Genomic DNA, 12,374 nt, shown 5'->3' on the forward strand with positions numbered 1-12,374 from the left:
GCTGGCAAGCCTGGATGTTATAAACACATTGTCCTAAGAGGTCTTTGCATATTTTAGAGGATTTAAAGAGCTTTTGGTGAGCTCAGATCTATGTACCCAACACTCAGAAGGAGCAGACAGGCTCTCTGCTCCAGGGGAAATCCACTTGATTTCAGATGGACTTTGATGCTGCCTTAATGGCTGCATTTGCTCTCAGAGGGCTTTTCCAGCCTGGACCATTCTGTGATTCTGTCTTTGGAGGAAAAGCCTTCACTGGCCCACATTGCCTGAAATCTGCTGGAATCTGTTCTGCATTAATAACATCTCTGCCCTGAGCACCTGAAGCACCAAGCCCTGCACAGCAAGAGCTGGATGAATGATTATCCCTTAGCCAGCTCTCCTATCCCTTTCTATAGTCTGCCCTTCTTGCAACTGCAACACCAGCTGAGAAATCAAACCTCCCACATCCCAGATCCACAGCTGCTCTCAGCTGGCACAGTGTGTCATCTTAAAAGAAAAAGGGTTTTTTGCTAGAGCCCCTTAAAACCAGAAAATTCCCATTTCTAAACACAGTTGGCATGGTCTTAAGCTGAAAGAGGGCAGAGTTAGATGAGACACTGGGAAGAAATTCCTCCCTCTGAGGGTGGAGAGGAGCTGGGATGAAATTCGCAGAGGAGCTGTGGCTGCTCCATGCCTGCAAGTGTCAAAGGCAGGTTAGATGCAGCTTGGAGCAGCCTGGGATAGTGGAAGATGTCCCTGCCCGTGGCAGGAGGTGAGACTGAATGGGTTTTAAGGTCTCTTCCCACCTAAACCATTCCAGGATTCCATGATCTGCCCTCTCTAGAGACAGCCAAGGACTGAGCCCAGAACACGTGGGAGTGCTCCCACAGCTGAGCTCCAGAGTGAGACCAGAGAGGGCTTCAGGCAGGGAGATTGAGCTGAGCTGTCACAAGCTCCTGTTGCTGACAGCACAGCCTGGCACTGGAAGAGAGGGGGAAAGGAAGCAGGGAATATTAGGGAACATCCTTACTATGTTGTGAGTCTTGGCAGAGATTGTCTTGACGCTGTCAGGATCCCAGATCACCAGGTCGGCATCGGAGCCCACGGCGATGCGACCCTTCCGTGGGTACAGGTTGAAGATTTTGGCTGCATTCGTGCTGGTCACAGCCACAAACTGGTTCTCATCCATCTTGCCAGTCACCTGTGGGAACAGCACGGGAGTCACTGCATGAGCCACCTACGAGCTGGCAGTGCAGCAGATTCCCAGTGTCAGAATCTGAGCTATTGATGATCCTGAGACTGTAGAAAGTCTCTGTCTGTCAGCCCCACTGCCAAAGCAGAAGCCATAATTGGTCTGTGCTGGTTTCCAGGTTGTTTATTCTGTTTTACTCTCACATGTTCTGCTGCCCTGCCCAGCTCTGTCCTGCAGGGCAGCGTGTGGGGCTCTGCCCTCAGTGGGATGTTACAAACATTAAATACCAGAAACTCCCTGGGCTGGATTTACAAGAACGTGCCAATATCTGTCACCTCCGTTGGACAGTGTGTCCCCAGCCTGAACCAACAGAAAAATGCCAACACCACAGTGAGACATGGAGGGCATGAAGAAGGAGAAAAAGGACAAGGTACACCCAATTTCCTCCAGCTTGTCCCCTTTGGACCCCTCATCTAGAATCCTAAAATTTTACTTTTGCACCCATGCCACACTTAATTATTACTGATATCAAACACTCAGAGCTGGTAATTGATCCTGTAAGATTGAAAACTCTTTTCCATGGGCAGAGATCACAGCCAGTGTCTCTGGGGGCTCTGTCCAGGGGGTTCCTGAGCCCTGCCAGGGTCCCAGACCTGCCAGGGCAGCCAGAGGGAAGCTCTGGATTCCCACACCCAAGGATCTCCACAGGGGTAAAAACACCAAGTGGAAGGACTGTGACAAGAAAACAACACATTTCTGGCATTCTGGAAGACTGATAATAGTGGCTCCAATATAATACAGCCATCACGTGACATCCAAAACATAATTCATTCACAAACTACATGTCTAGGATTTGGCTGTTGTGTTCAGACTATAGCTGCAAGTCCCCTCACAGCAAAGTCAGGTTTGTAGAGTGTGAGAGATCTCCTCTGTCATTTGGCCAGTTCATCAAGCAGAGGATGTTATTTTGCCTGAAACACACTCACTGCATTTGCCACAGGCTCTGCTGAAATCAATGACAGTTATACCTGAAGTCAAGGAACAGACTGTTTCCATAGTATTTACAAATCATGATGAAAATAAATGAGCAGTTTGCACTACAATTGCCAGCTCTTATACCTAAACCAGAGCAAAAGCCTTGTCACCAAGAAGTGCTGCTGCTAGGACAATAAAAAGGATGCTGCTGCATGAGACTGCAGAGCATTGTGGCATTTTGCACTCTGAATGTCCAGCTGAAACACAATCCCGTGACAGGTGTCACCTACCACAGCCTTATCCCAGATGATGGACATCCTCTCCTCAGTGCCATTGGTTCCTTCAGGGATCAGGGTGAAGTTGTCCTTCCCAACAGCTTTCTGAGCAGTGTTGAAGGTGCAGTGGGCACTGCCAGTCACTTGGAGGTCTCCACTGGAAGAAAAACAAAAGGTATTTATGGGATTTTATTGTCACAGGAATGCTCCTGAAGGTAAAAAGGTTTTTTGCTTGCTGGCAGCAACATCCCTTATTTTATCACCCATTTCCTCATGATAAATCACATGCTGTTTGAACACAGAAAAAAACTACTTACCAGGACAGTAACGAGTTGAGAAAATCAGGAGTGGTCGGGTCAGGACTCAGTGGTGGGGATGTAACAAAAGCTGCTGCCTTTGCCCAGTTCTTGCTCCAGTAATGGGACCCATCGGTGCCCAGGCTGGCTGTGATGGGCTCTCCATACACCACAGTGCCTGTGGGACAGGGACACACAGAAACCCCTCTGTGAACACAAGGAATGTGCACTTCCAGCCTGGCTTCCTGGCAGAAGGAATAGACACATGCTGCAGGGCTGCCTGGTACTTCCCCTGGAGCATTAAATAAAGATATTGCTACTGACCAGACCTGGGAGCAGCAACGTGCACAATCCTTTACACGACTGCAGAGGTTGGCACCGATTAATTGTCCTTGAAATGGTTACTGTAAAAATTAATTTTATTGTTTAGATTAATTTTATTTTTTATTTATTTTGACCAAGAACTTTGTGGAAGAAGCTGAGAGCAACTGTAAGGGAGTGAAGAGATTCAGTCTGATCTAGAAGAGATGTACAAGAAAAATAATTTTAAAAAGAGTTTTTGTAAATTATAGTACAAGTTAAAGACTTTCCAACAAGGCCAGGTTTCTTGGAGTAGGGACCATGTGGGAGAAAACTCCTTCCAGGAAAGCTTTTCTGCATACAAAGAAAACCCATCACAGGGGAAATACCAGAGTTCCTGGTTCACAAACACAGCACAAGGGAACTCTGATCCCCCCCCAAACAGCAAAACTGTGGCAGAACTGGGGAATGGAACTGCATCTCCTGACTGTGCAGTGCGCTCACCACCAGTGCATCCTTCCTCTTCATTAAGGTTTTTGGAACCACATGAAGGAGCAGCAGATCCTTAAGGCCAGGATACTCTGCAGGCTGGAATGTACCAGCACCATCTGCACACCAAGCAGCTGCTGCAGCTTCAAAAGCAGCGTGAGCTGGCAGTCCCAGGGATCTGCTCACCAAATGCAGCCTTGCCAAAATGTGCTCTGTGCCCACCCACCTGCCTCCCCAAGCGCTGCATGGGTTTGGATCTGCCTGCCAAAGATGTGGGTGGCTGAGAAGCCAACCCTAAATACTTCAGTCAGGAAGGATGGGCAGAGGGACGACCAGAGCTGGTCAGCAGGGTCTCACACCTCACCATGCAGAGTGAAAAGACAGAGTATTTCTTTCACTTTATTGCCAGAGCTACTGTTAAGTCTCTGGGGTCTCAAACAGCTGGGAAAGAGCCCACTAGCTGAGGCAGGATGATGATTAACCAGCTCCATGCTGCTGACACAGGAGCTCCAGGAACAGCCTTTGTGAGAGTTTCCAGGAGCAGAGGAAGAGGCTCCCTGACATCACTGCCCACAAATAAGGTTCTGAAATCAAAGCAAGGCCTAACACATGCTGGCTGTTAATGGGAGGCTGCTTGTGGTCCAGCACACTGGGGATATTGTTCTGCAGGGAATGATGTTTTCGGGTTCCAGATCTGCCAGCAACACAGTCTGCAGGGAATCTCCTCCATGCAAAAGCCACTGGGAACATCTGGCTTTAAATAACGTCTGCTCTTTGCCATTTAGCAAATCAATCCTGGCTTGTTTTTGCCTTGGATAGTCTTTGGTTGTTTCCTCTATTGTTTGGGAGGGCAAGGCCAGTGCGTGTGGCCCTCCTCGGTTACTGCACAGCATTTAACTTGAGTTATTTGAATAAAGGAACTGAGGATGGGGCACCATTTATACCCCAAATTCTCTTTATAAGGAGAAAACACATTTTGAATAAAAACTGCATGTTCTGGCTCGCTCAAGAGGCTCAGTGAAGTGAGCCCTGTGGCTCATTCATCTGGGACAATCCCAGCCCCTTTCACAGCCAGGGTAACATCCACCCAAGCCAAATTGTGTTTTATGGCTTTCTGTGATCCAGGTGTGTAGTCCCTCATCCCAAAGCCCCACTCCACTTCCAACTGGTGGTCTCAGGACACTGAGTGTAGCAAGAAGGTGTTTCTGTTGATGCTCCACCTTTATGGGGCACATGCCTTCGATATTTTATCTGGAAAAGGGAACAGAATCTTCCCTGGCTCTCAGGATACAGCTGCACTACGACATCAAGCTCTTTTCTGTGGATGCAGCATGCAGCCACATTGCTGGGTCAAGGCATCTTCCTTCAGGATGATCCCCTCCGATGGAGCTGGGAGAGAAAGATTTATTCCAAATGGCTTGAGCTGCTTTCACAGACAGCCTTGAAAATCAGTCCTCCTCACCGACTCCTTTAACAGGAATCATGGGACCAAAATACTCCTGAGCCAATGCACAAACACCAATCTGTTTGCTGGAAATCAGCTCCTCTCGCATCAAACATCCAGATGGAAAGTGATGTCATTTGTATACCCATCCAGGCTTACTTAGGCTGCAGAAATTTAAATCCAAGCCTTGTGAGGAAAGAAGGAGATAAATCATCCCTCCTGGTTACTCAGCCAACCTGAGCAGCTTTAAATAGAAGTGGAAGGTTTAGTCACAGGATAAAGCAGCAGACAGCACTCACTCCCTGAGCAATCCTGACTCCTTGAGGGCCAGGCAGCAGGGGCCGGGCTGGGGGAGCTCTTGCATCCCTCAGAGCAATTCAGCTCCCTCACAAGCCTCAGCCAGAGAGGAGACATGGGCAGCAGCATCCACAACAGGTCTGAGTCTTGCTTCTTGCAGCATCCCCGAGCAGAGTTATCAGAGGCAGTCACAATTCCCAAACCCACCCCAGCCTGCTGATTCCCAGCCCTGCATCCCTATGAGTTACACCACATGGAAAGTATCTATTCCACAAGCAAGAAGCACAGCAGGCAGCTGGAACTGGTGGCCTCTTTGGCTACAACAGGGCTTGGGAGTCAAGAGCTCTGTCAGGAATCACTGCTGACCCCGGGAAGAAAGCAGAAAGCACCAAGGGAAAACCACAGCAGCTGGAAGGAGAGCCCAGTGCAGCCTCCAGGTGAATTTACTACATGGAGAGAGCATGGAATGACTTGGTGGTATCATGAAGGCACATGGCTTGCTGGAGGAGGATGAGTGTGAACAGACAAGTTCAGGACTTAACAGAACAAGCAGCTCCAGGCTCTGACACAACCACTGAATCCTGGTGTGTGGGAAATGAAAAAGAAACCTTTCCTGTAGGGAGGAAGCTGGTGTCAGCAGGAGCTGAAGTGCATGAGCTAAGGAGGAAATAACTTACCCTTTTTCCTGGCTTGAGCAATGACATCAGCAGCACTTTTGCTCATCACCTTGGTGATGTACAGGGGGCAGTTGGTCTGGTTGGCAATGGTTATTGCCCGGTTCACAGCCTCTGCCTCCACCTGAGGAACAGAGTGGCAGGAGGTCAGGGACACCCAGCAGCACCCCGCTCATCCTCAGAAATCACAGACCCTGCTCATCCTCAGAAATCACAGACCCTGCTCCCCCAGAAAACATCTTCAGAAATCACAGACCCTGCTCATCCTCAGAAATCACAGACCCTGCTCTCCCAGAAAACAGCACTCTGCTCATCCTCAAAAGTCACAGACCCTGCTCTCCAAAAAATGAGGAGTGCCAAGGCATTTTCCACCTCTGAGCCTGAAAAGGCACAGCACAATCACAACAATTAAATGACATCATGCTGCAGTCCCCTTTCATTACCACCATTTCTCCCAGGCTGCTTCAGAGCCTCTCTGCCTGAACTGAAACACCAGTCCAGGTGCTCAGGGTCAGAATGATGAAGCCCCTTCTTAAACCTAGACAAAAATAAGCAACTAAACGTTGACTCAACAGAACTGCTCCTGCTGCAGCCCACGCAGAAGGGAGATGCTGCACCACATACTCTGGTAAACCACGTTTGCAAACAAGCCTCCTAAATTGCACCCTCCACTCCAGTCTCTGGCTTGGGATCTGAGAGAGTGTGAACCACCCCATAAATCAACTGTTTTTCCTTGCATGTGTACAGAGAATTAAGCTCAGCCAAACTGAGGGTCACGCTGTAACTGCAGCCTCAGGATGATGGGCATTGCTCTGATTTTATGGCTCAAACACGTCCTAATCAAAGGATCCAGATGCCAGACTGAACAGCAGGGTGATGCTAGCTGTGCCTGCTGCCAGAAGTGCCACAGACATTTTCCAAGTGAACAACAGAGGAAACAAACCCAGAGCAATTCCCCACCAGATTCCCAATGCAAGAGGCTCCCAGAACCCCTCCCATGGACTCTGGAGGCGTTGGCACACAATCAGCATTTGTGAAAATCTGCTCTGCAGTGGCTGATAGCCCAAGTGCCACAAATCATCACCACCTGTCCCAGAATACTCTGCCCAGAGGGGTTGTGTCTCATTCCTGGAAGTGTCCAGGCCAGGCTGGATGGAGCTTGGAGCATCCTGGAGTAGGGGGAGGTGTCCCTGCCCATGGCAGGAGTGGGATCAGTGGGCTTTGAGGTCCTTTCCAAGCCAAACCACTCTGGGTTTCTGTAACTGCTGGTTCCTAACACTGTCCTTGGAGGAAAAGAACCACCAGCCTGGGGAACCAGGGCCAGGCTGCTGTCCAAGTGTCCTGAACAGCTCTGCTCATGCCAGCAAAGCCACCCGTGCCCTGTTTGCAGCCAGAATGGTCCAGGAAAACAACAGCCAGGAGTTGGAACAGCAAAGCAGCCCCCCAGAGCCAGCAGGGTGCTCTCTGGGGCACGAAGGGTTACAGCCCCAGGCAGGGGATGCTCACAGGGGAGTATTTTCTCACCCAGATGCCCCAGGCAAAGGCTGAGGGAGGGTTTTGCTCCAGAATGTTGGACCTGAAGTGTCGGAGCCAGCACCGCTCACAAGGGCTGAAAGGAAGAGCCAAGAGAAGCTCAGCTGTCCCTTCTGAGAGACAAGGGGAGGACTGAGAGAGGCCACAACTTCCAGGCCATGGCCTCCCCTTGCAAACGCCCCGCTAGAACGGGTCTGTGCACGGCTCTGCCCCTGCAGCACCTGGGAACCACGTTCCCACCCCGTGCCTCAGTTTCCCCGCAGGCAGAGCAGGGATAAAACAACACACACCCCCAGACTTTTGGGCAGAAGGCGTTTGAGCAACTGTGAAGCAGCAGGAGAATATTTTCTGAACAAGGCTGCTGAATTCCTGCCTTGTGCCCAGATGCTATGGTGACAGGCATATAACAATAACCTAACAAGTAGTCCAAAGGGGAATGTTTGCAATTACCAAGATGCATTAGAAGCCCTAGCACAGCAGTTCTCTTGGAAAAAATAAAAAAACAAAACAAAACAAAAAAAGACAGACATTTCCTGGAGCATTTTGACTGCTTGTGCTTCCAGCATTTTTGTGGCTGAAAAAATACAAAAAAAAATGATGGATTGCTCTGAAAAGTCATCACAGAATGAACTGAGCTGTGAGGGGTAGTTTTCCAGAAAGTGATGGGTAAGGCTGACTTGAGATGGTGCTGTCTTAACTCAGGCCCTGTTTTCTGGCTGGAATAACGTGCAGAACACTGAGGTGAGCAAAGCCAAACCCCCGAGTCAGCAGTGAAACTCAAGCCTCAGTGCAAGCCTCCTGCCAGCCTGGGAATTCAGATTTGTGCACTCCAAGACACAAGTGCATGTCCTGAATGCTTCCCTCAATATTTATTCCACCTGAAATGAGTAGGAGTGTCGAGTTAATAAATATTTTAGACTTGCTCAGCAGCTTCTGCTGGTTTGCTGTAGATGGAGGTCTGAATTAAGGAGCTCTCCAGTCAGATGCCAATTGTCCTTAGGATGGGCTTTGCATTCCCTAAGGGACAGCAGGAAAAGCCAATTCTAGTGTCAACAGCACCCCAGAGAGATACAACAAACATCCACTCTGTTGAAGTCAACAGGAATCAGGGATCTGCTGCCACCCGTGGAATCTGGCCTCTATCCCAAGGGGAGCTGGATGTTTTTAGAAGCACAGAGTCACTCCCAGGCTGCAGAACGGGGATGAGGGAACCAGATGACATTGTTTCCTGCTCTGTTTCCTATGACTTTCAAGGAGGAGAATGTTGGAGCAAACGCTTCCCAAGCCTGGGCAGAGCACAGCTGAGCTCAGCTGCACAGAGGCTGCCCCGTGTGAGATCAGGGAGAAGCTTCACTGAGCCTCATCTGTGGCTCAGGCTGCCTTCTTCCACCCTGCACGTGTCCTCAGGCTGCCTTTTTCCTCCCTGCACAGAGGGAGAGCCCAATCCTGCACAGATTAACAATCCATCCACGCCTTGGAACCACACAACTCACATTTAAAGCTCCTGCTCCATGAAAGATGAGTTTTAAAACAGCCAGACACAACTTGGCTGGTTTGATGTCCAGATCCTTTAAGGTAAGAGCAGCGTTCCTTTGAAAACAACACAAACTGAACTCCCTCAAGTGTCACACCAGCATCTGTTCCCACTCCCCTGATGCAGGCCAAAAATATGTTAAAAAAAACCACAAATTGGATGGGTGACTGGAAAGCTCAGTGCAAAGTGCTTGCTCACAATTTCAGGAAGCAAAAGATTCCAGCTCTGGGAGCCACACACAGATTCTGTGTTCTGTGAGGATTCTGTGAGCTTTTTCTTTTCCCCAGGCAACAGAATGATTGATGTTCCTACTGAAAAGCCTCTGGATGATGCTTGTCAGAATCAAGGGGAGGAAATGGAGAGTGAGCACGAGGGGCATGTGTGGATGATCTCACAGCCCCAGCTCCCACATCTGGAAGGCAGCAAAGCCCCAGGATCTTGAAGGAACAAAAAGAGCTGTTCTGTACAGAACAGATGAACCCCACAAACTGGAATGTCACGGTGAGGTGTCCAGCTTAGAGAGAGTGAGGGACTGTGAGTGAAGAATACAACAGGAACTAACCTCAAAGGCAAAGTTTTAAGGCTTTTTCACACTTCTGGGATTTATTTCAAAAGCTTAGAGGGATTGGAGTGCTCATCCCTGGAGAAATCCATGGGGAAATATGAAGGGTAGCTATACTGAAGTGGTGGGCTAAGGCCTGAGCATGACCTCTCTGCTCTGGTACATATTTTCTGTGCCTTCAGCAAACCACTTAATCCATTGCTGTAAAAACCCCCATCCCATTGGTAATATTTCATCAAAATATCAAATATCACAGTAATGGAAACTATGAAGTACCCAAAACAATGTCACGATTTGGGCATATATTAAAAAATTCTGCTATTCACTGGAAGTCTGACAAAATAACAACCAAGAGAGAAGCCCAAGCCACTGGATCTAGAAAGGATAATGGCAGAATTCCACCAAAATAACCCCAAATGCAGAAAAATTCTGTTTCCAGCCACATTCATCCCAACATGAAGGACTTACTGGCAATGCAGAGATGTTATAAACTGGGGAGGGGGGTAAATGCAAAGGCAGGGGAGTTCTCACCTCTTCAGGTCTGCTCAACACGTGCCCTTCAGGGCCTGTGATCCCCAGCTCCAGGATCCTCTGCTGCTCCTAAGGCAGAGAAGAAAAAAGAGCAGGGATGAGATTTAAAGCAACAGGGAATTTTTCTAGCAGCTGTTGTAAAGGGGCATGAGTGAGATCCTGAGCATCTGTACTGGCTAAAAACCACATGGGGCTTTGCATAAGGGCCCTGCAAGAAAATCCTCTCCAACTCCCCTTGCTGAGAATAACCAGAGCTCACAAAACCTTGCTGATTTGTTCACAGGAGGTCAAGGAAACCTTTTATTTGGATTTGCTTCACATGGGGTTCATAGCCCCTTGACTTTCAGCACTCATTTGCATCTATAAAATCATCTTTAAGATGTGGCAGAATGATAACTCATGGAAAAAATCATTCTGCAACTGGGCTCAAGGACTGGGGTAGGCTCTTGCCAGAAAATCCTCTGGGTGCTTGAGACACAATGTAGAAAATGAGCTGGAGATAAGATTAAATGGGATACGTTATTAACATTTCTCTTTTGCTGTTGTTTGAAGAAGAAACAGACCCCAACCATCAGCATCCCATGTACTGTATGAAACTACATCCCTTCCCACTCCCCCACTTCTTATTTCCTTCAGAACATTTTGCTGTGCACAGTGACAGCCACACCCAGCTTTTCACCTTTGGGGAGAGAGGCAGAAATGCCCAATACCCACCCCAAACTGCAGGCTGCCACAAAAACCTATTTTATCAGTGTCAAAGTGTTGGAATCTGTGGTATTGATGATTTTGAGATTGTAGAAAGTCTTTGTTTTTTTAGCCCCGCTGACAAAGAAGAAGTTGTAATTCGTTTGTGTTGGTTTATAAGGATGTTTCTTTTTGCTTATTTATAATATATATGTTATATGTTATAATATATATATAATATGTTTTGTTGCTCTGCCGCAGCTCTGTCCTGCAGGGCAGCGTGTGGGGCTCTGCCCTCAGTGGGATGTTATAAATATTATATACTAGAAACTACGTGTGCTATATTTATAATAATGTGTTAATATCTATCATTTATGTTGAACAGTGTCCCCAGCCTAAACCAACAGAAAAATGCCAACACCACAGTGAAACATGAAGGGCATGAAGAAGGAGAAAAAGGACAAGGCACACCCAATTTTTTTATTTTGTCTTCTTTGGACCCCTTATCTAGAATCCTAAAATTTTACTTTTTGCACCCATGCCACACTTAATTATTACTTATATCAAACACTCAGAGCTTGTAATTCATGCTGTAAGACTGAAAACTCTTTTCCATGGACAGAGATCACAGACAGTGTCTCTGGGAGGTTTAGGTGGGGTCAGTCTCTTCCACCGGGCAGCAACTGGCAGAACAAGAGGACACAGCCTCAGCTACGTCAGGGAAGGTTTAGGTTGGATATTAGGAAAAAAAAATTTACTGAAAGAATAATAAAATACTGGAATTGTCTTTCTAGGGAGGTGTGTGGAATCACCTTCTCTGGATATATTAAGAAAAGACTGGATTGGCACTTGGTGCTATGGTCCAGTTGTGGTGTTAGGGCATAGGTTGGACTTGATGATCTTAGAGGTCTCTTCCAACCTCATCATTCTGGGATTCTGGGATTGTGGGGCTCTGTCCAGGGGGGTTCCTGACCCCTGCCAGGCTCCCAGACCTTCCAGGGCAGCCAGAGGGATGCTCTGGACCCCCACATCAGAGGGGTTAAAAACTGCTGTACAGCCCTACTCACACCCTCGACACAGCCCTGCCACGCTCTCAAAAGACTGGGAGGCTCTCAGTGTGCAAAGAAGGAGTCAGAATTTAACGCCCTGCCAGCATTTGAAGGCAAGAACTCCGAGAGCAGCCAGGCCATACCTCAGCAATGATGTCACCGTTCTCAGCGTGCACTTGGGCTGTGGCGCCGATGTCCCGGATCACGCTCAGCACCTCGTAAATCTGGGGGCCAGAGAACAAACATCACAGCAGGAACACACCTGTCAGGGAGGCCACACCCCAGATCCCCACAGAAAACAGGATTTTGCAGAAAAAAAGAGAAAAGAGAAGCACTAAGCAATGTAAGATGTGATTTGCTGGAGAGGTGCAAGCCGTTTTCACTGAATTTCCCAATTCCACAGCTGGATGCTGCTGATGTGGCAAAGAAGGATTATCCAGTGGCAGGTTTGGAGTACCTTGGAGGAAGAAACAACAACAACTCAAGCCCCACCACTGGATGATTTTAAAGGACTCGCAGAGTTGTGCCTGTTTGATGTCTCATTTACTGGTGACGGGCAT

General features: G+C 48.3%; 1 protein-coding gene across 2 annotated transcripts in view; it reads right to left on the reverse strand.

Annotated features, from left to right (window-relative positions):
• DPYSL2 (dihydropyrimidinase like 2) overlaps positions 1–12,374 on the reverse strand; it is a 57,202-nt gene that overhangs the window by 9,496 nt on the left and 35,332 nt on the right. For both annotated transcript variants that reach the window (XM_021546272.2, XM_021546273.3), the window contains exons 6-11: positions 11,958–12,038; positions 10,082–10,150; positions 5,925–6,045; positions 2,739–2,895; positions 2,437–2,578; positions 1,010–1,180 (exon numbers count right to left, since the gene is read on the reverse strand). In XM_021546272.2, the coding sequence (XP_021401947.1) occupies positions 1,010–1,180; positions 2,437–2,578; positions 2,739–2,895; positions 5,925–6,045; positions 10,082–10,150; positions 11,958–12,038 (741 nt within the window). The remainder of the gene's footprint in view (positions 1–1,009; positions 1,181–2,436; positions 2,579–2,738; positions 2,896–5,924; positions 6,046–10,081; positions 10,151–11,957; positions 12,039–12,374) is intronic.

Source organism: Lonchura striata, chromosome 32, assembly GCF_046129695.1.
Source record: "Lonchura striata isolate bLonStr1 chromosome 32, bLonStr1.mat, whole genome shotgun sequence".
Classification (NCBI taxonomy): domain Eukaryota; kingdom Metazoa; phylum Chordata; class Aves; order Passeriformes; family Estrildidae; genus Lonchura; species Lonchura striata.